General features: G+C 40.6%; 1 protein-coding gene across 1 annotated transcript in view; it reads right to left on the reverse strand.

The window, feature by feature from the left end:
• The window catches only part of LOC139107873 (glutamate receptor ionotropic, kainate 2), a 99292-nt gene that overhangs the window by 34089 nt on the left and 37848 nt on the right, over positions 1 to 27355 (reverse strand). Inside the window, exons 3-7 of the mRNA XM_070665746.1 lie at positions 25705 to 25956; positions 17018 to 17193; positions 16598 to 16651; positions 16357 to 16521; positions 2129 to 2281 (exon numbers count right to left, since the gene is read on the reverse strand). Of these exons, the coding sequence (XP_070521847.1) occupies positions 2129 to 2281; positions 16357 to 16521; positions 16598 to 16651; positions 17018 to 17193; positions 25705 to 25956 (800 nt within the window). The remainder of the gene's footprint in view (positions 1 to 2128; positions 2282 to 16356; positions 16522 to 16597; positions 16652 to 17017; positions 17194 to 25704; positions 25957 to 27355) is intronic.

Raw genomic sequence — 27355 nt, forward strand, 5'->3', positions numbered from 1 at the left:
ATTATTCCCGCAGCTCTTGTTATTGCGAGAGCGCGTTTGTCTCTGTCTACTTTTCTCTCTTTTCCGCTTCTCTTCGACGTCTATCTTTGTTTCTTTCACTTTTCTCATACTTCTTGCCTCAGCCGCGTTCAAATTCTCCAATGGTCTCTCGTGTCGGTGCATTTACTGTACGAACTTTTTATTTCCTAACAAGCAACGCGAAAGTCACGTACGCGCCGGGTTACGAAAGTCTCTGTACAATTCGGGAAAATTGAACTCTATGCGCCGATTCAGATAGTACAGCGGGACTTCCCGCTTAACGAAGGGTCGTCGAATCAAAATCGTGGAAACCGGATCAAACGTGTGTAAAAAAAAGGAATAAAAAAAGGAATTTCGTTGGTGCGATGTACGTTTCGAGGAGATTAGTTGTAACATTATAATTATTTCTACGTAAAATTTGTGTAAAATACACATATATATCTATACCCATTTAGTATATATTGTGTTCTAATATAGAAAAATGTTGCACATACGTGTAGAATGTAGGTACTCAGTCGTAATTATTTCGAGATTAATATCTACTAGAGACAAAGAGGAAATAAGAGTGACGTTTTTCTTTTTAAAAAAATAAATAATAGTCCTTAAAAAAAAAAAAAAAAAATTATTAATGATAAAATATACATTTCGCTGAAAGAATATATAATTTTCACATCTAAATAACGAGCGTGTATGTATATTACATCTAAAATTAAAAAAGAAAATAAAAACGTATTACACTCTGTGTGATATGTTTTATGAAAGAACAATATCGCGATATTCCTCTGTCTCTAGTGGATATCAATCCTGAAACACTGCAGCTGGATATCGTACCTTGTCGGACACGGTAGCGGGAAGAATGTCGTACAGGTTGAAAAGGGGAAGTACAACATCACGGAAGGATTTGTGGCCCCTGCTTGTGACAGCTTTGGAATCGTCCATCATGGTATTAAACAATTTATCCGTCGCGACGCTGCTATACGCTAGTAGCGCGGTGTCTCGGTACGCGCGACATACGCTAGCGCGCAAAATGTTGATTGAAATTTATAGAAACGCGTTTTTTCCACACTGACAAATACTCTCCATTTAACGCAGAATTATTAGAAAAGTTTCATTATTAAAAAAAAAAAATTTGAATTCAATTCGATAATCATTCGAATGTTTAGCTTCGAATAAAAAATATAAACGCAATAAAAAAAATCCACAAATGTAATTAATTACGAAAGCAATGAAAAAAAGGGATAAAATCGTAAGATAGAAATATGAAAGACTTTTTGACTATTCTAGATTTTGTATGCTCGGCACGTACGCGATGATATCGAACGTTTCCTTTCGCGTCATGCTAAATATTTGCACGAGCCGGGCGGAAGCGAATGCTACTATATCGGATATCGTTTATTTTGGACGTCGGCCAGATCTTAGTAGCGGTAATTTACGGTAAGCCATCGCAGCATGTTTCTTCTCTCTCGGGGTGTCTCTCGAGGGGGTTCTGGCAAGCTGCGTTGCTAAAGAGCGACGACGGTGCGCTCCCGGGCGCGGATTTTCTCTCCTTCGACGATACCTATTCCCGGCAAAAGTCGAGGGACAGGTGGCGATGTCGCGACATTGTAGAATGTGTACGAGGACGATGTTATGAAAAATTAAAATACATCCCGTGGGTGTATTTGCCGTGGAGCGTTACGGTCTTGTAGCGCGAATAAGCATTCTCTGTCCCATGAAAGCAACATAGACTTCTGCAGTGTTGCGAATGTAACGCTTCCGGAAATAAGAAATAAAATTTCCGAGACGTTATTTGCGTTTGCAATTTATGCAAAACTGTTTGCTGCTTTGCGCGCTTTTACTTAAAGTGTGCGTACACTTAGCGAACTCCGGAAGGATACCGACGATCGCGATATTTCTCGGTTGCGCGTTATATTTTTGCAGCGATTGAATCCGTTTCTAAATGCACGCGTTCGCTGTTGTTTTATAAACTCCGTTTTTATGAAAAGTATTTGCATTTTTACATTTGTTAAGTCACCTATTTTATGCAATGTAAATAAATCAAAATTAATTATACATATAATTTACACATTAGCGACGTAGATAAATGCAAAGAAGGGGGAGGGGGGCTTACCGAGTTGATATAGTTGGTGAGAGACAAGCCGCCGTCCCAAGGGTGCTCGAGTTCGCAGGAAATATTGGCGGGTCTTAAAGCATGGGATTGCTCCAGGGTACGTAATCCCACCGCGAACACCTGTACACTGTCATACATTAACGCCGGTTCGGCCTGAAAAAATATGAATCTCGGGTTACTTTACTCATTGCCTGTGCGCGTCCAATAACATAAAACTTGGGCGACTTAAGTAACGCGTATATTTCTAAAGGCTTAGAATTATTGCTGGTTGATCAAGAGCCTTATTTAAATCATTTAAAGACAAATGTAAATAGCTCTGAAAGCGGTTTCGTTTAACGGTGTATTTAATTCGGGTGGGTAAGATTTCTTCTTGTTAATTTAGAAATATTAATTACCATAAAACTCGTAATCATTTCAATTAATTAAAGGTAATGCGAGCGAAGTACGAGGACAAAAGGATTTTCGAAAAGCAAACGGGTGCAAATTATGTGCTCGTAGCGAAATGCTCCGTTTATTAATCGTAACGCTATTAGTCACGTGGGCGCGTTTATTTCCATGAATTATGAAATTCACGCTACGTCGCCGTGTCGAAGTTACGCGCCAGTTCTAATCTAGTCGTCACGACGGCGGCGACGACGTTGCTGCGTTCTCGCCGGAAACGTCGGCGGAAAATGTAATATTCAGTGAGAAGAGACTACGGAAGATTTGATGGCAGCGTTGCGTGAATTAATTTTGTTCATGCGTTATTTATTCCTGTCCTATCAAAAGCTCGTTGATGATGTTTATTATATAAATCCTTTTTTTTTTTTTAATTTTAATTTTATTTTTATTATAGTCACATTGTGCAACAGTTGCTAAAGAAAAACGTGTGTATTTTATATTTTTTATTACGAGATGTGTTATAATTTATATAGGCACTTTAATTTATTATTACGCTTGTTCGAGGGACTTTTTTTATAAAAATTACCAATATATTTAAAATTGATAAAATGGAATATTGCCACTGCCACGTTTATCGCACACCAAATTAATATATTTTATTGCTAGTCGCTATGTTTTATTATACAATTACAATATTAATATTAATACGGATAAATAATAAAAATTTATCTCATAATAACATAATAACAAATAAATAAATTAGAAAAAAACGATTACAATTAAATCATTAGTAACAGCATTTATTTAATTTACAAAATGCTATTCGTATAACAAATAAAATAATATCAACGCAATGATCAGTCGCCGGTCTACAATAAAAAAAAAAAAAAAAATTACTAATGACGCTGGTAGTAAAAAAAAAAAAAAAAACTTTAATGCCACGTTTGGGACAAACTCAACCTCCAATATATTTGCTTCCGGTGATGGCGATCGATGCCAAGGCAGTCACGTCGCGAATTGATTTCACTCGTATTTCAGAGTCGTGAAACGATGCTAAGCACGACGCGACCATTCCCGCCTGCAACCGCTTCTCGTCTTCATTTCCTTCCCTTTCCCTGTACCTTCTTCACGCCGCGCGTCCTGGATGGCACGTATTTGAGGCGGACAAACACGCGGAAGCATCCAGGAAACGACCGGCGCCCGTGCTTAGTCTTGCGCGTCTCTTCATCACTCGCTACTATATGTTCGCCCTTTCTGTTACGGGTAGTCTGCGGAGGTACGCTGTTTGCCCTGAGGCTGAAGTACGACGTGTCCCCGCACCCACCCGCGCGTTGATTCAATATTACGTTTTCCTTGATAATGCGCGAATTTAGCGCGACTAATCAACTTTTGCGACTCCAGCCGATTTCAATGCTCTCTCGTTTCGCATTTCCCCGATTTTCCGCGGGTGAAAGACCTTCCACGGACCCTCCCTTGGTACTTTCTTCAGAGTTTCAAGCCAACTCTTCGAAAATTTTAACGATTGTTCTCGACGCTCGAAGCGACGAAACGACGAAAAAGAGGTCTTGGCAATATTTTAATTTCTAGATTAAATTTTTTTTTTTTTTGAGAATAAAAAGGAAAAACAGAACAAAAATTGACAGAAAAAATGCTCCGATTATAATTTATACACGCGCGTGAAACATATTTTAGTATGAAAAAAAGGTGCGATCGCGTACAAATACACCTCCGGTGGTGCGATTTTTCAGACATCGAGGAGAGCCTCTTCGGTCTGCACATACTAAAGCTTTTTCGCGTTGCATCCCACGAGAATTAAGAATCTGATAGGAAGCTGAAAGGTCGCTATTTTATTTATACCATGTCGGAATTATATTTAACCGCGCGATGATTTCCTCAAAGCTGACTCTGCCGAAAGAAAAACAAAATTGAAATCTCTCCAGAATTATAATCGAAAATTAAGTTTTAGAACAACATACTTTTTTGTTGCTTTTGTTTCGTGTAAATTTCAGCGCATTGTTAAAACGTTATTTTGCATCTTTAATGCTTCTGTATTATTACGCGTCAACAACTGAGGCCATTGATCGCATCAATTATAAAATATCAAGGTTTAATTACATAAAGAATTCACAACAATTTTACGCGTCCGCTACGCGAGGGCGAGGGAAAGTTACGCGTGCAATTTCGTTCGATATTAGTTCATAAATAATCGATGTCAACCGTCTGGCGGTTCTACAATTACGTTAAAACCTCCGAGGCCGCGCGGGTCAGTAATAATCTGGAATGAGAATTCACCGGGAAGTTTGTTTATTCGTGTAAAAGTTGATGAGCTGGCGCTAACGTAATTTATGCGACGGAATACGCAAACGTGCGACGGCGGGATAAAGCGAATGTGACTCCCCGAGTAGGTGCGGGCATATCCTGCTTGTCTTACTTCCGCCTGAGGCAAACAATAAAGCTACGGCAAACTATTTGTAGACACAAATCTAGTCTCGGTGAACTTGAAATCTGTCTGGAATAGCTTACGGGCTAACTGCGGGCGGTTGTTCTCTTTCTACTTTTTTTTTCTTTTTTTTTTTCTACCCTGCGGCAGCGAGTATGCTGTTATACGAGAACGAAAACTAAATTTACCTGGGACATAACCGTTCGTTGCATCGCGGTGAGAAACTCGGAAAATTTATTGTTAATTGTATATTAATTCTGACGAAAGCAATCGTTACATAAAACAATTAAATTTAAAGAAAAAAATTAAGTGCTTTATTCGCGTAAAGTTAAAATATATTAATATTAATATACTTTATAAAGAGGATTCAATTAAATGTTCTAAATTAAATTGTATTTGCAATTAACATTTATAAGTACGTGGGAAAATGCGTACACGTCGACACGTCAAGATCCGCCAGTTATAAAAGTCCCACGTAATGGGGTAATAACGCGTGTTGTATCACGTCGATGTTCGTGTTAAATAATATTTCGGTGGACGTTAATGCGAGCTCGTGCTGATAACTTCCCAGACAGCCGGAATTATTACACGCGTATCAATCAATTAACGATCCGGCTGCTCTATGCGATTTCATTTATCATGCATCTCGCGCCGCAAATTCTCATCTATAATTATGAAACGCGCCAACGAATAAATTATGCGGGACAATAAAATCGCATCCCCGTAGTAATACAATTCGGTGCACGCGTGTACAGGTTTTTGTTTATTGAAATAACGTGGGATTTACGGCACCGAGGTGCGAAAGCCGCGGCGTCGTCGCGTGCAAAACGGTACACGGCGAAATGACAGGTATGCAACGGAATAATGCGCCCGTCAATAAAATAATCGTTATATACGAGCGAATAAATTTCTGAATTTTTCCGACCGCTGCACTCATTCGCCGCGATCGGCCGCGATGCGACGCGTCGAGGCGACGATGCGCGAAAGATCGATAAAGCGTGCAAATGGCTCTCGCTGGTTACCGCAGTCCTAAAATAAGGCCGGTCCGTGGCGTAATTTTTTGCGGCGATACGCATAAATCGGCGCGAAGAGTCCCGGGAAATCGGAGTCCCCCACCCCCTCCCCAACCTTTGCGTCTTTAATCAAACCGCGTAAAACGTTTCCGTTTATTGAATTTGTTTCCCGGCGTATCGTGACGCTGGTACAAAATGCAGGCAAGTACGTCGAAATCCCGCACGTCTGTGCCAATTTGTACACGTACATTTTCCCAGTCGCCGCACTCGGTCGGACAACACGGTCCAAAGCGCAATGACGCGTAAACAGAATAACAACGACGAATACGCGGACGCAATGGTATATATGGATATATTTTGAAATTGGGATTGGGCCGAAATAATGAAATCCCATGTAGTACCGGAAACGACGAGTTTAATCGATGGCACGTGACTAGCTCTATTCATTGCGCGGAGCGAAACAGTATTGACGAAACGGAAACTCATAAACCAACGCGGGACAGAAGTCGGTTATTGCAATAGCCCGGGCGGCACGAAACGATTCCGCTATCGTAGTAAACTTTTCGCGTTTGATAGAGGACAAAAATTCGATATATATAATTTATAATTTGCGGCGCATGGAATTCCCTCGCGTCAACCGCGTGTAAATAACTTTTTTAAATAACACCAACAATACGGTATGATTTAAAACACGAATATTTCTTTTCACTAGATTAACGTCAAACTTTTTTTTTCTAATACTTTGTTTTTTTATTTTTTTTTACGTGCGCACAATTATTCGCGGCGCAACTGCGTTTCTGCGACGTCGCGTATTTGTTCTCCATATTATCACAACGGATCTTGCGAAACGAGTGGCAGCGATAATTTTAATTTCGCGTAACGTCAAAATACGCCTTTCGGGACAGTCGTGGAACACGCGTCGCAATGCAATTGCGTTCTGCAAGCGCGTACGTGCGTGCGTGCCCGCGTCGCGGAAAAATTGCGTCCAACGCATCCCGCGGAGTGAATTCGGGAGCTGGGAAAAATTAATAGCCGGCGGTAGACGACGCGGTTATCACTTTTTTCTCCCCCTCCCACCCCCTCATCCCCTTGTGATCCGGTGATCGGCGTGTACGGAACCGTGCGTATCGATCGTATCGATCGCGATGGCTCTCACCAAACATGAAAACATTTTATCGCGTAGCCTCATGAGATGTGACAAATACAACAAAGCGCATACTCCTTCCTGTCCCGGTCGAAAAAGGTCAAAACACACCCGCCAGCGTTCAGCGTCGAACGCGATCGCTTCGCGATGCTGCGCGTTTGATGATTCTTTTCTCTATAACGAGAGACGCGTATTTTATTTCAGTTTTTTTTTTTGAGCGAAACCGAGTGGATTATTGTGATTACCGCTTAATAGGATTTTGTTCACGCGGCTCGCCGGCGTAATTTTCGCGTCAAGTAATCGCGAGCAGGTAGAATTTCTATTCATACTTGAAATTTTCAATTTTTGATTTATAAAAGAATGTAATTATAATGGAACTTTTCCATGTACTTATTCATTAAAATCGACAAATTAATTATTCGTAATTTTCGTTTGGTAATTCGTTTTTTAAGCATTTCAATGATGTGCTTTTAATAAAGATACGTATACAATTTTGTATTAAAAGTTAGTTTGATATTTAATTATTAACGAATATTTATTAAAATTACAAAAATTATTTACGCGTTGCAAAAGAGAAGAAAAAAGACTTTTCAATATATGTAGGTTATCGTATTGTCTGGTTAAACAATAATTTGTTTAATTTAATTAAAATTATGTGCGCCTCACTGTATTTTCTATCAAAACCTTTACGCTTTATTATGCCCGTGTCGGAACGAAAATGAGGTGGACGAGCTCACGCGTATTATCAGAAATCTCTTAGTTGGATGGAAGTTGTGATAGTTGTTGCACTGTGAATACACTCTAGTTATCCGAAGCTAATTGGAGCGTGGTTTTAATTAGCCCGAGTTTAACCAACGGACAGGAATGGCAAGCGTGGCTTCACCTAGGAGCATTTAATCGAATATATGCGTATTGAGGCACTATAAAGCTTCACATTTTTCGCGTGCATAATAGTTAATAAGTCATCAATGTCATTCGATACCATGCTGTTGAAATTGCATTATTCACGAACAACGACGATCATACGCAATTAAATTCGCGACGGGCTTGCCTATATGCCAATTCAAAAGCCTTTATGATATAAAGCTTGAAAAAAATTCTCCCCACGCGATCCATTTAAAATTACGGTAAAGTTGCTTCAACAATTTTTTACTGCCGGTGCTTTAAGTAATTAAAAAAAATGTTAAATAAACTTGTACGTACGTACGAGCATTTATTATAAGGATTATATTTCTGAATGGGTATTAACTCGCTAGCTACGGATGAATCCGTACCGTTAAGCATAGTTTTGTTTCGTATAGCGCAGACTTTCGAAAGAGTGGACGCGGTAGTACCTACTCGACCGATACAAGCAGGCGCGCGAGACCGAACAGCTCCTGGAAATTGGCAATTTCGCGCGAATAATGAAGAAACTGGCAATCGCGGGCACCAGTCAAGTGTCCGGTAGATTAAAGTCTTGTCTAGGTCGGATGGATCGGTGGTTAGCCATTGGACATTCGTTAGCTCTGGTAAGCTCCCGTCGCGCGTTTGGCAAGGCGAGGTCGAAACTTTGATACTTCCTAATCCACGATCCAACTCCCATTCAGATAATCGCGCCACGGAATTAGTTCGAAAAGGTCTGTCATTTGTCCGGCTCGTTGGTTCGCGTCGTCTCTTTCTTGAAACGCGCATTTAACTTTGCAACGAACGGCGACGGGACCGCCTCACGACTTCTGGTCCGGTCTTAGGATTGGCCTGTTCATTAGCATTTAAATGGAAATGCCTCGTCAAACTACTTGCCGTCCTCACCTTCCTTGTCAGTTTGGTTAGAAATGTTGCTGGTGAGGAATTTAAATGAATCGAAAATGACAATCAATTTGGTGAAATGCATATTATTTGTCGTCTCAGTTAATGCGATAAAAATCGATTTATTAATTATCTATATTCTTCAGTGAAGCGTAAAAAGCGCGACGTACCGTCTGAATTTACTCAGCTTCTACGACATTCATAAGCGCGAATGGACCGTTCCCTCGCGTTACATGTATTTTCACTCATCGTAAATTCCGTCTTCGAATAGATCCTTTTAAGTAAGTGTCCATTTACGGAATCCCGTTCCGAAAAATTCTCGTTATGAAGATAAATTCCTTCCTCTTAGTCTGACGTAATTGAAATAAATACTACTCGGAGCGCGGATTCTGAAACAAATCTTGCTTTATGTCGCGGGATTCCACGGACGCGAATTTCTTCCTTTCCGCCAGCCTGTTTGGCAAATAGAAATTTCTTTATGAACTCCTTGGCTTAACCAATCTTCTACGTGCAAGCGTAGCTTCCGCCCAGCCGGGATAACGGGAAGAGAAACGATAATGGTCCTTATCCCGCTTGCCACTGACTACTAAGCTGCGATCCGATTTGTTTAAATCTAAGAATGTCTAGGGCCCGGCTCATGTTACTTTTAACTTGATCAGAATGCAGCGTGAATAATTTATCACAGGATAGATCGTGTATTACGCTCGTCCCAGCGTGTCCCTCAGCGTCATTATGATGGTTATTTAAAATAAAAAAAAAATCTATCGGCGTTTGTAATACATCGAGCACTCTCGTGGAATTCTTTGCTCTTAGTGATACGTTTGCATTCGATACTCCGCTTGATGAATGTTTCGGGACTTTTAATTTTTAAATTCTACTATTAAATTCTATTGTTAAATTTTTTAATTCTATTTTATACGATACCTTTTTAAAATTATAACAGTGGAAAAATTAATAGTAAAATCCGCGTGTTTTTTATTTTTTATTATTTTTTTTTTTTACAATATGATGTTTTGCGTGATATTTTATAAAGTGAACATCATGATGGACAGGGTATTCAATTTCAAATGGACAGTTTTTCAATTTTATATTGTAATGCTGCATGTATGCGGATGATGGAGAGAAAGAGAGGGTAGGGAAGCGAGAGAGAAAGAAAGAATATAAGTCAAGCTGCATTTGATGTATTGCTTTTCCAATAAATAACAAAAAAAAAAAAATATATATATATTTCACGATAATATAATATTTGTTACAATAGTTGGAACGGGTTTACTTTGCTGTCGGCAAATGTCACAAATTCCTGTTGAACGTTTTCGATGCATTGTTTTTTTTTTTTTTTTTTTTTTACGTGACAGGAATGTTAGAAAATTCACAGCTTTTTAACTTATCTGTTTTACGTATTTTGTATCGTTTTCAAATCTAATTCCGCAAACGTTTACATAATCTACGATATTCATTTTTATTTAAACGCCGCCGAGCGTGTTTTATGTCTACCGACTCGTTTACACGCCTCAGGGCAATCTTTTCCTTTCTAGTTATTGATGAAAATTTAGTCGTGGCATGCGTCGTGTCGCAAAGGTCTGTTAGCGTATTGAAATGCAATTGTCATTAATCCATGGAGCTGCAAACCATATTTAATTACGCGCGAGGAATTAGTTGCGCGGTGCGCAATAATGAACTTCTGCGTTTTATGTGAAGAAATTTCCCATTGACCGTGGCGCGTTCCGTAATGACTCGTAATAATAGGCGAAGCTATTTGCAGGGAACGCTGTAAATTGGTTGTTTGTAATCGGCCTGATATTGACAGTTCAGCAACGAATATAATTTACGATAGTGGAAGGCAATGCGATTTGTTCGCAACGATAAACTTCTGAACACGATATCGCAGTGTTGCAAAAAAAATTCTTAAGAAACGCTTTTTCATCGTCTTTAACAATAGTTTCTTTTTCTTTTTTTTTTACATTTTTGCAGATCAAATTATCTTATTTTAATTAATTAAGTTATTTTACAATATTTATCTTATTAAAAAATATTCAGGCAATTTAAATAAGAATAATATTTTACGACGCAGTGGACATTCGCGATTAGCGAAACATGTGTTAGTTTTTGTGGCTAGCATGTCGTAGATTTTTTTTTTTTTTTTCTAAAAAGTTGCAACCAGGCCACTGTCGTTCTAACCATATTTCTGACCACTGCAGTCGCTACGGGAACTTACCTTCCTAGTATGACTACAGCCCGCTTGCCAAATAAAATAATAAAACCTTTCGAGTGCGAGATAGCCTGATTTATGACACTAAGAGCAAAGGTTATCCAGCATAGACCAGAGGATTCAGTGATTCATTGGCCGAGCGGATTGGAGAAGAGTTAAGAGAAATATGAGACAGCGAGATAGAAATCTTGATGCCCGGGGCCTTCCTTCCCTCTCTCATTAATCCCCGCATTAAGTGAAAAATAGTAATTAATGGCTGCTCATTATACACACGTTCGAAGATAGTTTATAAAATGAGGCCTTTTCACTCTCGTCTGAATAAAGAGAAACCGTTTCTACTCGTCGTAATTAATTTTTACTCTGCGTACACATTCGCATTTTAAGCATTATAACTGTTGACTACAGTCGTTCACATAAAAATTAATTAACTAAATGTAGCATTTAGAAGTAACTCTTTCTTTTGATATTTAATTTATTTATCTATAAATTATAAATACATAAATTACAAAGTTTTTCTTTTAATTTATAAAAAAGAAAAAAAAAAGATAGTATATATTATGGAGAAAAGATAAAAATGCTGTAAAAAAATTATTAATGAAATTTCAAATTTTGTTTTTTTTTTTCTTTTTCAATATAAAAGTTTCGGATAACGTAACTTCCGGAAGATGTTTAAGCTTACAAAATCCCGAGCCGCGTGAAACACATATTCATTTTTTCTTCTTTATTTTTTTATCGACGAAAGTCGTTGGAGCTTACAGAATCGCGCAATTAGGCACGTCTATTCACCGGGGGTGGTTTCTTCATCACGATTTAATGTAGATCTTTCTCATTACGCCGCTACATCAGCGGCGCGCACACACTCGCCCGCCTCGCGTTTCCAGCCGCGGACGAGACTGAAAAAGTCCATCTCGTCTCTACGAGGTTGTTAGCTCCTCTCGTCGAGTGGGCGATGTAAGAAGGGGATGGAAAACGTACGACGGGGGAGGCAAGCGCGTTGCCGGCAGTCGACGCGCGATCAGTATGCATCTGCGGTTTCCACGTTGGTGTAACAAGCTTCTTCTTATCCGGGCGCGGTCTTGTCTCACTCGTTCCCCGTCACGTAAAAGTCAATCCTCTCGCTCACTTCGGTCTACGTAGCCTACTTACATCGCGCTTCTTGTGTAACCACGTCTATATTTTCTCGGCCGAAGCCCGAGTCGCGGTTCCGAGTCTAGAGGGAGAGTTAACCAGGTATGCCCACCCCGCTTATCTCGGTGGCTGGCTCCCCGGGCTCGGTGAAGCCACCTACTTCTTTCTCTCGACCCTCGACGCCTAAACTGCGTTCCATTTTCTTTTTCTTCCTTTGCTCTTCTGCCGCCGCCGAGCGTTGATTGTGACCGTGCTTTTTGTGCGGCTTTGCCGGAGTTAACTCGGTCGTTTAGCGGCGCGGAAAAGGAAGAGGGCTGGCTGGCGGGTCTGACGGGGTTGGCGGGGGGTTGACGTCGGCGGTAACGGAACTTGGTTGAAGAGGGTAGGAGGGGGGGATGCAACGATGCACGCTTCAAGTGGTGTTGAAACAAAAGCCGCCGTAGGGTAATTTCACTACGAGCTGCATACGAGAACGTCGGCAACGGCGACGACGCGAACAGGTTGCCTTCGACAATAGAGGATGGGCGTTTGACAATTCGCTTGAAAGCGAACGGGAGGAATTATCTAGGGGGCTTAAGAAGATTGCCGACGAGCTCTTAAACTTGCGGCGCAAAGATAAGTCGTGTATTTCGTATTTGAAAGACAGCCACGTCTCGTGCTACTTTTAATTCTCGATTGATAACGAGCTGAAACTAAATTCTCTAATCGTAATTATAAATTCTAATTACCGCAACTGGATTGCTGACATAAATTATGAAGTATTATTAGGACGCTGAACTTTCGCAAAGGAGATTTGATTAAGCGACTTGGAAAAATATGGATTTATTTTCGCTCGTTATCGCGGAGAGATTGTTTTTAAAAGCGAAAGGAAGTCTTAGAACAGCACGAACACCTGCGTCCATTTCACTAACGAGATAAAATAATAATAACAGTCGTGGACTCTAGAGCTTCTTTTGACATTTTCGAATACGCAATGTGCGTGCGTGTGGTAAATTAATAAAATTGCAAAAATAAAAAAAAATAATATTAAAAAACATCCGTCTGAAATTACGATCATGAATATTTTGTAAATATTTTTAGATTTAGATTCCGCTTTCTGCCCAAATTTTCACAAGAGCGCGTGTTAAATCTTCCCTTTCCCTGGCTCCGGCAATGCTCCTTGGTAATTACATAGACTACTTCAGACGCAGACGTTAATTCGAATTGTTTCGTTGATATCCACCGATACGACCACGCTTGATAACATTTTTGCAAGCAATTAGACCGTTCCGGAATGGTCCGTAATCTCGCTGCCTTGACGTCCGAAATTCCGGCAAGCAGTAAACGCGAAAAAAAAAAGAAAAGAAAAAAAAATTCTGGTTATAGGGTCGTAATCGTGAATGCTGAGCGTTCCAAAATTCTACAGTCAGCGGCGCCGCTTCTGTCGAGAAAACTTTAAGTTTTCTATAACGCGCCGCGGCGATGGCGGCAAGGGTGAAATATAGAAGTAATTTATCGGGATCAAGATGCTTTTCTCGAGTGCTTTTAAGTAAGTGAGTCTCGCAATCCGCTTTTAAAGTGTATATTACATTCGAATATTACGTGCTGCTTCCGTATTGTGCCGCCCCGGGAAGTTTAACGGCTGTAGCGGAAGTAATTAGAGAACTCTTTTCCTCGTGGACCTAAACTCGGCCATTTCCTCATGAATTGTAAATGTGGCCAAGTTTTTTAATCTTAGTATCGCATCTGGAATTTCAGATTGTCTATTTACAATTCGTTCTCGTCGCCCATAGCACGGATGGAAATTTTGATTATCTTAAAAATGGAATATTGGAAAATATACTAAGCTTTTGCACGTTTGCTTTGTAAATAGATCGCATATTTATTTTGTTACGAGTTATTGTTTGAGAAATCATTCTTGAATCTTTTTTTTAAAGTGCAGCGTAAGTGAAAAAAAAATTACAAATTTAAGAACTCTTGTTCTTCGATATCGATATAATTTTAAGACCGATGTCAAACACTCGTTGAATAAAAGAACGTTCTTTCGTCCCGTTTATCACAGCGGTAGCGATATTCCCCGGCATATTTTTCGAAAAAGGCAAATATACGTTTTCCGAGGAAATATAAACTTTATCTTTCCGGATGGTCGTTCCGACAAAAGATCGCACTTTTCTCTCCGGCCCGTCGGAGCCCCTCAATTTTGTTATACATGCAAATAATCCTTTCGCGTTCGTAGAATGCCGTCCTTCGGGAGAATGAGATTTGAGGGTGTAAAAAAAAGAAAAAAAAAACAAAAATAACCACAAAGAATACTCGAAGCGTAACGCAGAAGTTTCAGAAATAGCGCCATTCTATTTGAATTATTACTTCCGAACTCGAAGATGTTTCGCGTAAGTGAACTTTTGGGCTGGAGATTTATAAAAAATGCAATTGCATTAGTAGGAAAAAAAAAGAAAAAATTTAACAAGTATTCAAATTTCCCTGATTGCGGAAGCGCGATTAAATGCATGCGTTGTGCGACTTCCCCGCGAATACGCACGGTGCTTCATCGACACGCCATTCGACGCGTTCGCACAAAGTCGTCGACGTCGTCGTCGCCGCGATAACGCTCTGATCTGCATCTAAATTGAAAAGAAAAAAAAAAAAAAGAGAGAAAAAAAGACGTTAAGTTTCACGCGTCGTGAGCTCGTTGCGAAACCCGCCGCAGGTTTTATATGCATAGCGAATATGTGATAATTCTGTTACAAACCACAAGGCGAAAGAGTAGCAAGGAGTTCTTTATCTCTTTCTCTCTCAAATTATTATTATTATTTTTTTCATAGAGACTCATTATCCTTATGCCACAAATAATGAAAATTTTTTAAATATTATTTGTACTTATTTGTACTGTACGCTATGCTAATGAATGTCTGAAAAGGAGAACGCGGGGAGGCAGGCATCCTTTCATTTTCATTTTACGCAACACTGATATTTATTCTAATTATAGTAAATAATATTTCGTAAATTGGGGGTTATGCGGTATAACTCGTTAATGAGGAAGATTGCGCCGGCAACATATTGTACGTACGCTGGAATTCGTAACCACGCAATTTAGCCAGAATGTTATACAATTTAAATGCAAATACAACTTTCTTTTTCCATATATGCATTAGGAGGAAATCATATATCATAATTTAATAGAAGTTGAATTGACTGGAGACATATGTGTGCGCAAAGTACAAAGTCAAACGTTGAATTTCCATTTCCCGATATCGCAATATCCGAGTATTTTATGTAGATTTTACGACAGCATATTCGCATACGCGGGGCTTTTTTTTTAAATTATTGTATATGCTTAAATCGGGAACTAGTAATAAGATTAAAATTAATTGAAAAGCCAGCTTAATCGCTATGTCGTCGACGATCTATTTCGACGTCAATAGTTATTAATCTCTTTACGTGCAAACGACGAAAAACTTTTCCGCTGAATAATTTTTTATTTTTTTTTAATTATATCTTGTTTTATTATTGCATCGAAAAAAGAAAAAAAAAACACACCCGTTGCTTTGATAACAGCGATGACTGTTGTTATCTACGTATTCATTACTCGTGATGTGGCAGCGCATACGTTCCAATAGCTTTTAGCCGATTTTATCGCCCCATATAACTCCATTCAGCGATGTTGACGCGCAGATATCGAAACTAGGTTCACTAACGTGTATATACAATGTGACGATAAATTGTTTTACATCTTTCATTGAGATTCTGCCAATCTTTCAAAGGTACAATGCCGTCATCGTACAAAATTATGGTTGATAAAACTCGTTTGTGAAATAAAAGTATAGTACATCAGTATACAGTTGTTACGTTTTACGAATAAAAATACGAAAACAGATCGTAAAGTAAAAAAAAAAAAGAAAATGATTTCTTTCGTAAATGAAAACTTTTCGAATATTTCTTTCTTTATTAACGCAAGGTGAATCTTGAAATTATGAAAAGTCGCAGATTACGCAAATATATCGAATAATACATCGAATCATAAATATTTAACGAGCCCTCAAGTTTCTTACGAGCCTCACCTTTTTAATTATAAAATCAAAGCACTGAATTATCTTTCCGAATATACTAGGCGCGCGCGTTTCCACAAACAGAAAGCTCGTGTGTGCTTACCTGGATGATCCTCGATTTATTGAGGATTGTGTTACCCGACGGCTGATAGCGCTCCATGTCCCTCAGAATACTACGTACGCCGACGTCATTCGCGTCGACCAAACGAAAGGCAGTGATATTGACAAAATTGTACTTGAAGTCCTCGAGGTCGAAGGTTTCGATATCCTGCGGAAAGCGAGCGAATCGAGTCGCGGACCAAGTGGGTTTTCACTGTGCGTTTCAATATCCCTAGGGTACTTACGAAAGTCGTGAAGAGGTAGTGGTACTTGTAATCATTCATCTGCAGCTGCAGAATCTGCAATATATGCGATACGGTCAGCTGGGACCGCTTGGGCGAGATAGAATATATGTATATTTAAAATACGAATCGACGATCTTCTAAAATCGTAACAAATTTTTTTTTACAACGCGGAGAAATCTACGGTCAATTTTCGTTCTTAAACAGTCCTGCGCGTGAAAATTGTTTGGAATAACTTTGAATTAATAATTTATCGACAGAAAACTTTTTCAAACGCGGTATCTTTTCGTAGTTTTTTTTTTCAATATTTAGTTTCGCATACTTTTCATAATTAATTGACAGTATTTTTTAGGAATTGTAAAATATTTTAAACAGTAATTACATATGATTACGCGATTGAAGCGCGTGTAGAAAAATTATTACCATTCGTAGAAAATGATGCATGTGCTCGGGTTTTGTGTCTACGATGACATTTCGAATTTCCTTGCTTTTTATTTCGGAGAGGACCTGCCTGTACGACTTGAGATCTGCTTGTCGGAGAGTGACTTCGATATCACCGATTTTCGGCGATCTCACTATCTCCCGAAGCTTCACCAATCCTGAAAAAAAATTAAGAACATATTTCTTTTATTTTATTTTATTTTTTTGTTTTTCTCTCTCAATACATCAGTAGCGTAAAATCTAAATTTTTGAGAGCCGCAAGTACGATTGACGATGTCGACGCGAGTGAATCGTTTGTTTCGCGATCTTCGTTGGAATTATCAGGTTGGTCGCTTAATGGCACGGAAACCCGTGAATCGCGCTATACGACGAAATCAATACTCTCCAGTGCCTAAGTAATCAAGGTATCTGACTTGCAGGTCTTCTGGGGAGACACAGGCTCTGTTCTCTTGTAAGTTAACGGCGCGAACTTTGGCCCTTGAGATTCCGACGCGTGCCTTAGACGGGTGGCAAGATTTCGGCCTGTCAGTTTCCTTCGAGCGCGAACCGCCCAAGTCGAGATAATCTTTCACGGTAAACTCCACCCATGCAAACGAACTGCTGATTGATACGTTCGAGTTTGCTCGTGCGAATCGATATCTAAATATAGACCACCTACATTAGGTCTCGCGTTTGCCCGTCCCTTTAATTTTTCGCTTGTCTCAATTATTACTCCCCGTATCCGTTTCATCTCGACCATTTATTAATCGAAACTGTTCGAATCTTCTCGCGGTAGTATGGAAAAAATTATCTTCGACGTTAGTTCGTTTCTACATATACCGATCGTGTTAAAGAGCTTACGTATATTAAGCAATATTAGCCTTATTTGCATAAAAAGATTTCTGAAAGTGTAGAAAAGAAAATGTCTTTTTTATTGTAATAATAAATATTAAGTTCGTCGTGGATAACTGTACGCTAAATAGTTAACAGTATTTAATTCAGAAGCGAGTAAGAGTTTAATTGAAGCTGTCTCAAGCGACGATTCGTACAAGACTATGAGAACATGTTCTCATGTAAGCAGATTTTGTCTCCCAAAGGACAGCATCCGACAATTATCTTGGGAAGCACAATAAATAATAGTCGCAGTGGTTTAAGATTAAGCAGCGTATGTTTCGTACATCAATACTGTGTCGATCGCATAAAGTATTTTTAATTTACGATATAATAACTAATAGAATATTATAAAAAAGATTATTTCGAAGAATTTAATAAAAATTTGTAGCATGTGTAATCAACACATTTTTATTCGTTAATTTTCTCGACAAACAATTGCATTTTGATAGTAGATAAAACTATTTAAAAAAATTCTATTATTATAAAAAAAAAAAAATTATTATATAAATTAGAAATAATTTGCGTGACACAATAGCAAAAGGTAGTTGAAAGAGATAATTAAATTGGGCGTTACAGCTTGAACTGAAAATAATAACTAGAATATTTCTCACGGTTTGTGGTGTGACCCGTTGCAACTCAATTTATGAACACTTTGCGTACACCAAGAACGGACTTTCATGAGAGCCATTTGAAACGACAATTTTAATTAAAATAGCATTTCGAGCGTTTTACTGCTTTGCGCAATTTCACGCGAGACATGCGAGGTAGAAAGAAAAAAAAAAAAAAAAAAAAAGAGAGAGAGAGAAATCGAGAGATAATATAGGCAGTATCTTTTATTAAAATTGACGCGAAAAGCCATAGAGCGTGATGAATTATCTCAAGTTGCGTTTCAAGACAGTTGGTGAACATTCATCAAAGTGGAACAACAGAACGTCATTTACGATTCTATAGTTCTGGCAAGAGAACTGCACCGTGCAGATGACTAACTAGGGAATTGGCACTGTCCGACTTAACGTACATTGTGTTTAAGGGGTACTGAGGAAGATTGCGTTCTCAGGGAACGAGGCATGACGTGCGGAAATGAGCGCAATGCGACGCAATTTCTCACTGCGATCCGCGTTGCGGTTTCGGACTTAACAGCACGGTGTTATCTCGGCTTTCGACGGCGAGCATTGAGAAATGTTTCCGCGATATTTCGCACGTTTTTACATATAACTCGCGTAATATAAGCGCGCTTTATATCTTATTATAATTATCTTTTTCTGTTCGCTTAAAGAATAATACGAAGATCGTTAATAAAAATGAGTAAAAACGGAAGTTCCACTTGAGACGAAAAAAAAAAAAAAAAAAAAAAAATTATAAGTATTGTCGACTTTGCACAAATCTTAGGAGAGACCGAGATAATTGGTTGCATTATTTGCGAGATTCCGCGAAACGCGAAACAGGAAAGATGATACGGACGAGATCGAACGTGGTGGATGCATAAGAACGATAACTTATTCGGAGAATCGGGAAGTCGTAGACTGTACGAGAGAAAGCGCTTCGTGCGTCTTCTCCCAATGGAGGAAAAATTATCATATCGGTTTTTCTACACTCTAATAACGACCACTTACGTACTCGAAATGTCGATACGCCTCGACGATGCGAAATATTGCGCTGAGTCGGCGCCCCGACCGCGAAAGGATGCCGTCAACGATTACTTGCCTTCTTCTTTTTCGTTTCTCGCCTCGAGTGGATCGCGCGATGACAGACGATCGAAATAATTGGATCGCCGGCTGTCTTAAACATGCGCATTTCAAGAGAAACGGCCGAATGAATATTGGAGACGCGAACGAGCCGCGGGAAGCTGAGAGACTCGATTTGGAAGTACTTTAATAGTGCTTTGGAATATAAATGCATTTTAAGTCACGTAAAAAAAAAAAGATACTTGCCGATGTTTTTTAATATTATTCTAAGAAAGTATAAGAAGTAATTATATTCCGTCAAAGAACAAAGATAATAGCTATTGCCTCTGCGAAGCTTAAAAAAAAAGTATAACATTATTTTAATAAAATTTAAGGGAAAAAAAATTTATTCAAGCGTTATTATACGTACGAGATCATTTTACGGCTAGTGTCGGTGCTTCATAAAAATGCTTGTTTTCGGAAGATTTGCTCGTGTCCCATCAGGACCGGTCAGTCGATCGTGCGGAACAACGACATATTGTGGAAGTTCGACGATCGTCGAGTTATTCGAAAAGTTCGCGGAGACTCGCTGCATCTGGAAACGAACTCTGGCTTCTGCGTTCTTCCATGATTTAGCTATCGTGTAAAACATACGCGCTCGACTGGACATTTACAGAGGGGGGGTCCGGGATCGTAAAATTCTCATTATAACGAAGAGAAATTCTTCCTCGCATACGTGAAGATGCACCGCGTGGCGGAATATCTACGGAAAGGTCCCGAAATGACAACGCTCATACGTAATTTTTAGGAATGCAACGTTCGCGTTCCGTTCCTCGCGTAATATTCTTTAAATTTCCATGTAATTACCGGATTATTTTCAATTTATAGAACGAGATCGTCGAGGGGCGCGTTTAGGATTTAAAACCATTTAGCACACGCGCCATTCAATGCGATAGGAAAAGTTAAGCATAAGATGCTCGTAGCTTTCTGTCGTGGATCTTCAAGATCTCTAGAATGCTATTGGACTGTCACTTTCAGAGGTTATAAAAATACAAGACCGTATCGCCTGGTTTTGACGGATCTTACGTAAAAAGGATTTGACGTTTCATGCTTGAGCTAGCAAACTTTACGGAACGAGCGTACTAAAGAAATAAGAAGGAAACATCTCGGCAAAATATATCGCAAATAAAATGTAGAAAGTAAAAAAGCAGCCTGGTGGTGGATGCACCTGGCGTTAAAAATGTTACACTCTTACTAAAAAGATGGAGCGTTAAACGCACTAAAATAAATCGCAAAATTATTACCACTTCCGGAATTAACAATGTATATCCCAAACGACTTTACTTTTAAGTCTCGTATTCGCGGTATTTCGATCAAATTCGCGGGACGCAAAAATTTTTCAATAAAATTGTCGACTGCCGGAAAGAAAAATGAAAAATATATAAGCCAGCCTTGTTTTTTTTTCTTTTTTTTCTTTCTTTACCATTCTGCATCGAAATATAAAAATGCAGGGCTGTGCGTTCAGCGGGACGATTCGTCCTTCCGCCAGCGACTCCATTATTCTGAAGGGTTCCTGAAGGAATGCGAACGGTAAGGAACGGTAGAATGAAAGGGCGAGGGGAGTAACGTAAGAAGGGGGGAATGCGCGGAGATGGTTGTTCGATGGAGTGAGCGAGTCTTGGAAGTTCCACAATGGACTGTGATGGGCCAGGTTGAAGGTTCATTGGCGATTCTCGGGACGTAAGGACACGGAATCAGGTTGGCGGGGGAGAGTACGAAGCGGGCTCGAAACCGTTTCGGCCACTCGACGTGCTCCTTTTTCGGGTGGAGAAAAAGCGGAAAGTACCATCGCCTCTCTCGCGGCGAATTCCTCTCCCTTCCGTGTTTTCCGCGTAGACGAATGAAGCCCGATCTTATTATACCGCGGATTGGAAAACCACCGTCGAATTAACCGTGAAACATTAATCCACGTGGCGGTTTCATTTCGCGCAAGCCCGCGATGAACTCCGAATGCAATTACGACTCGTCGGAATCTCGCCGCTGACTTTTCGCTGAATAATGTCTAACGAGCTGGAGCACGTAAGTCGGCTCACATAAAGACGGGACGGACGTGGAAGAATTTTCGCTTAATATCGCGCCGTATTATTCGTGCGATAACACGTCGTTATTTCAATCGGAAAAACTCTTCCCCGGCAGAAACGTAACTCCTCTCGTGCCTTTTATATCGCGTAGTTTATTAACCCGACACTTAATGCGCCTGTTTCGATCTATTAAGCAACTTAACGTGGAAATAATTTACTTAATACGACGTCGAAGATAATGCTCCTCGTTACGTTTATCAGTTCATTTATTAAGGCTTAAAATTCACGCCGCGAGGATAATTCTACGTGGCGGCATTAGTGCGGAGGGATAAGTGGCACGTCCCGCAGGCGCAAAACTAGACAGCTCCGCGTAGTCACGATTTCTCTAGTTCGTTATCAACATTGTATGTTGCATGCACATATCTGGTGTATACGGGGAAACTTGGCGTTGATATTACCCCGTGCCACGGACACGGGACTTCATTGTAAAGTCTATCTCGCTATATCTGCCAGTGGAGTAATGCGGACGGCGTTTATTGTACGGCGGAAGGCTCCTAATGCGGTGACTTGATTTTGCTCGTTCCGCGCTAATGCGCGATATCTCCCTCGCGCGCGAGCAGAGGGCGGAAACTCAATTAAATTCGCGGAGATGAATGCACCCTCGGCGGCCGAAACAAATGGTCACGTCTCCGTATTTAGACGCGTGTCAAACAAGAGCGATTAGATATTAAACGTGAAAGCGGCATCGCCTTCTCCCCCTCCCTCCTCTGGCTACCTTCTCTCGTTTTGCGTGCCGAAAATTAGATAACAACACTCGCGGGATCTCTCGTCATATATAGGTCAAAGTATTACGGTATTCTCTGTACGTGGCCTATTCGGAATTCCATTTTCGTTTGAAATTGCAGACGAGGCGAAGATGTTTGAACTTTTTGAGAAAGATCTGAATTGACATTCCACGCCGGTCTAAAGGCATACAGGGAATAACGATTACGAAATTCTTCGGGGTACCAATAATTTTGTCGGCGCAAAAAGAGGGACGGCGGCGAGAGGGAAAGAGGACGTACGGAACTTACCGTTAATACCGTGGAAAGAGAATTGAATTAAATGTATTCGATAATTTTCTTTAAAGTAATTATACGTGCTTTAAGTTCGCACGCGTGGTGAAATTCCCAATGAGCGTGCCTATCGGTTGATTAGATGGAACGCAGCGATTCGAGAAATGCGCAAAGTGGATAGCGGTTGTTACCGTTCTGGGTAGGAGGAGGGGGAGGAGGGGGAGGAAGTTTCCGCGTCGTCGCGAGAACTCCGCGGGACGGAAAACGAGTAAAGTAATCGCGAATCGATACTAGCGGCTCTCTAAACTACTTGAAAGTTGAAAGAGATCTAATGCCACGCTGTCTGGCTCCCAAGATAGCACCGTGGTGCTCGCGCTAGGCACTTGCGCCATCGATTGAATGAGCCAATCTCGTAAACTGTCCGGCATCTCTTACCGGCAAAGGCGACCGACCCGGGACGATTTAATTTAACAGTTCGAGAGAGTTAATTCTTTAGAATTGCTAAATTCGTTAACTCTTACATGTTAAACCGACGTTGGATGTAACGTACCGGGAACGATCCGCGTTACGTTCTCGCGATGATATAATGCAGAGGACCGATTCTGCCCGAGAGATTTTTCGAGTAAAGCCGTAAAGTCGACGTTGAGCCGCTCGAACATGTCACGGCGCATCGTCACGACGATGTTCGATCCGGTAAGGTAAGACGAAATTCCGCCGAAACGAATCCGCGGGGCCCCGGTAACGACAAACACGCTCGAGACGTGTACGATTTCGACGACCCGAATCCCTTACACCTCCGCGGGTACATAGCGCGCCGGAATTGAAAGTGTAGGAAACACGGAGATCCCGGAGTCCCGGTAAATCTCTCGAGGAATTCAGCGTCGACTCTAGTAAAGGGTGGGATGTGCGAGGAGGGGGGAAGAGGGCGCAGAGGGCTCGAACGAGATAGCGAGAAGCCCAGCAGGGGGTCAGGGGCGTTCTAATCGGCTTGTACGTGTACTTCCCTCACAAATAGCTAAGCTCGTTGTGGAGGGCGGTTAAGCTCGGGAGATGTTTTCATCAAAGGTGGTTAAATTCCGCGAAAATCCCCGTAGAGAGACGCGGAAATGAAATTATCGACACGGCGGCGAAGTTGGATAGAAAAACTTAAGACGTTGTCGCCCCATTGGCGAAAGCGCTAATCTATCGACGGCGGCGCGTTTTCACTTCATTTTATCGCGCGCATGTTTCATTCGATTGCGTACAACCGTTGCTTTTAATCGCCTTGTAATCGAATACTAATACGGGAGTTTAAGCCACACACGCATCCATTGATTTTATTATCAATTTTACATGCCTATTGACATCATTCAATACAGGTGGATCATAGCGTAATAATTTTCCTTTAATAGCTTATTGCGTTATGTATAGTCGAATTTATGTCATATAAATTGATACGGTCTCTTTGATTGAATCTCTCTCTCTCTCTTTCTCTTTCTCTCACTCCACTTTATATCAATATAATTTCGCGATTCACTATAACTGCTATTGACTTCGTATAATGCAGCAAAATCCTAGCTCAGTTAATACTTTTACGCTACGCTTTAGGGTTGTATTAAATTTTTATTAATTACTATAATCAGTTTTTAGCGCTTATTTAACGTGGTAATTGTTTCATTATCAATTAAATATTATCAAATTTTTATTCAACGAGAACAAGTGTCTTAACAATCGTAGTAATCTCTGCTACTCGATAAATTACGAATAGCCGGGAATAGAAATAAAAAAAAATAAAGAAAAATAAAAAAAAATTGCCTACGAAGATAAAACGTAAAATACACGTCTTGTGAAACAGACAGAGTCTGCAGACGGTGGGATTTTGGCGGCGATTTTGCAGAAGATCACGTATACGGTAGTGAACTGCGGTTACGACTCACGTGCCGTAATAATCAGTCACAGAAATATTCCGACGTCGCGAAACGTATACGTTTTCCGCGAAGTACGATTTTTCTCGCGTTAATAATATTATCTCTAATTCAACGCAATCGCTCGCATCCGGAGAGTTGCGCTTTTTCATCTGACCACTCGTCGCTCGCTTGTTATTTCCGAATAAATTACGCGAGAGGCGATTCGAGTGCGCGGTTCCGTTATAAATAATTAATGCATTTTTCCTGGCATATTCTTGAGGCAAAGTAAAATATACAGGCTATATTAAAAATTGATTTTTCGCGGCCGAATTTGCATTTAGGTACGTCTTCGGACTATTTAAATATGTAAAATAAATTAAATTTTAAATAAAACCATTAAGCGAATTAATTAACTAAATGGAATCGGTTTAAAAAACTGTTTTTTTTTTTTTTTTTTTTTTTTAAACGAGTTCGACTGTCGGCTACAATCAGACTTCATTCCTGCTTGAATCTTCCAAATCATCTATCGCCGCTAACATCTTACTCCTTTCTCAAACTGAATAAAGTATAATTTTATGCGAAAGCATATCAGAGAAATATTGCTTTGACATGCGCGTGCACACACGGATTCTTGTAAAAAGTACCATACACGCACAGTTCGGATTTCAAAGAACTTTGAAATCGGCTTTATGCCAAGGGAAATTTCAAAGTGGACTTGAACGTTCGATCGTTTTTGCCGACGTGCAATGCTCCGCCGCGATACTTTCAATACAAATGAATACTGGCTCTGCAAAAACTCATTCATTAAATAGAAATCTTCTGTTTAATTAAATTAATCTCCGATTTTTGCAAAACAAACGCAAGCGATTTCAAACTTCAAAGAGATTAGGGAAGCGATAATACAACTTCTATTTAATTAATTAAGTAGTTACAGAATCGTTCAGATCAAACAGCAAAGTTCAATGAACACGCAATTTTTTTTTTCTCTTCGTGTCATTTGCGGTAAAAAAAAAAAGGAAAATGTTCCCACGAGGAAATTTGTATTGAGAGTACGTTATTTCTTTTGCGCCCGCGTCAAATAAGAAAAAATAAGAAATTTATGTTACTCACCGTGGTCGTCTTCGTAAATGATCACCACTTTGGTCCAATTGAGAAACTCCATTATGTCCTGATAAGCGGCGTTGAGCAGACTTTGTGCGGGGTAGAGATTGATGCTGAATTCTTTCGCTTCCGTCTCCAGGTCCAGCCTGGCCTCGAGATGCGGAATATCAAGGGCGTCGCAAATACTATGAATGTGCTGTCCCAGGATCGGATCCTGAGGACCGAAAACCGCCTGGACGCCGTGCTTGACCTGCTGACACGCTGCAACAAATAAAGTGGCACGCGCGTTTTTAGGTCGAACGGCTCCTTCGGCGAATTTGAGCAAATCGCGGTAGCTACGACTTGGCAATGGCGTTTGATTTAAGAGCAATTTGGCATTAACTCCGCTCGCCCGCATTAAGAGGCAATAATTTAACCCGGCATTCTCAAAACGGATTCTCGTAGGCGCTGATTTTAATTATCCGAAGAAAAATCGCGACTGTAATGTTGCTATATCGCTCGCTATTAGTTTAATCAAGCGTTCTTTTTTTTTTTCTCCCCCTTTCGTCCTTACGCAATTAACGTTTCTCTGTCCAACCTCCCGTTCTCGCGGCGAGAAAGAAGAAAGCGATTAACTCGGAATTACGAGTTTTCCTCGCGCCGTTAATGTCGACATAATGATGCCGTGTCACGGTCGATAATCCACTCCGGCGTGGCCAAGAAAACTACCGTAAACTGGAGGGTAACGCTGCATTAACGCTACGCTACATGTAGAACACGACATCGTACCATTCGCCCGCGGCCTGCGCCACTTCGTGGCCGTTGTGCGAGCGTAAGGGCTGGGGGGCTGTTGTACGTGCGGAATGGCCGAACCTCAAGTGTCTCGGTCATCTCCATCCTCGTCTCACCCGAATCGCGGTTATCTCGCCGTAAGTTCCAAGTGTTGCCGCACGTCCGGCCAACGTTATATACAATCGACCGAGCCAGAGTTACCCGAGCATCGCCCCCGCCCGTTCCGCAGAAATAAACCCGCCGCCTTGTCCGTCTCTGTCTTTACGTCGCCAAGTTAATTTACGTCGTCGCGCGCGGACGGAAATCGATTTCCGCCGAGCGTGCCGGCACTTCGAAGTCACCCCGCGTCTGATTGTGAGTAACAACAAGACCGCGTTAGTTGGATCAAGCGCCACGAATAGCGAATTTCGGTAAACGCGAACAGTATCGCGCTTCCGGATTGCTCGCGTGCTTCCCGGGGAGTTACGACGTAAAGTGCCGCGTGACGATTGTTACCCGAGAAATCCTGCAAGGAATTGCGAACCAGGCAGGACGGGTTAGCGCAATCAGCATAAATGCATATACGCTAAACGGCGATACGTGAGAAATACGCGGGGTCTTCGCTGTACGTAATCGGTAATAAAAGTTACGAAACCGCCGTCAAATATTTAGATGTACAGAAGTCATTAGCGGTGTAGGCAAAGTCGCTACCACGCTCGAAAAATGTTAGATTTCTTTTTATGACGGATGATTAAGCCGTCCAGTTATCTCCGATTATCGCGAGGGAACGGCGGAAAAGATCAACGGGTTTGCTGGAAGCCGGCGAGTAATGGCTTCTTGTGCAGTGAGATAATGGGTTTTCGAGGTTCCATTATCATTCCACGCTACGGCGATGATATCGCCGTCATTA

Source organism: Cardiocondyla obscurior, linkage group LG14 (genome assembly GCF_019399895.1).
Source record: "Cardiocondyla obscurior isolate alpha-2009 linkage group LG14, Cobs3.1, whole genome shotgun sequence".
Taxonomy (NCBI): domain Eukaryota; kingdom Metazoa; phylum Arthropoda; class Insecta; order Hymenoptera; family Formicidae; genus Cardiocondyla; species Cardiocondyla obscurior.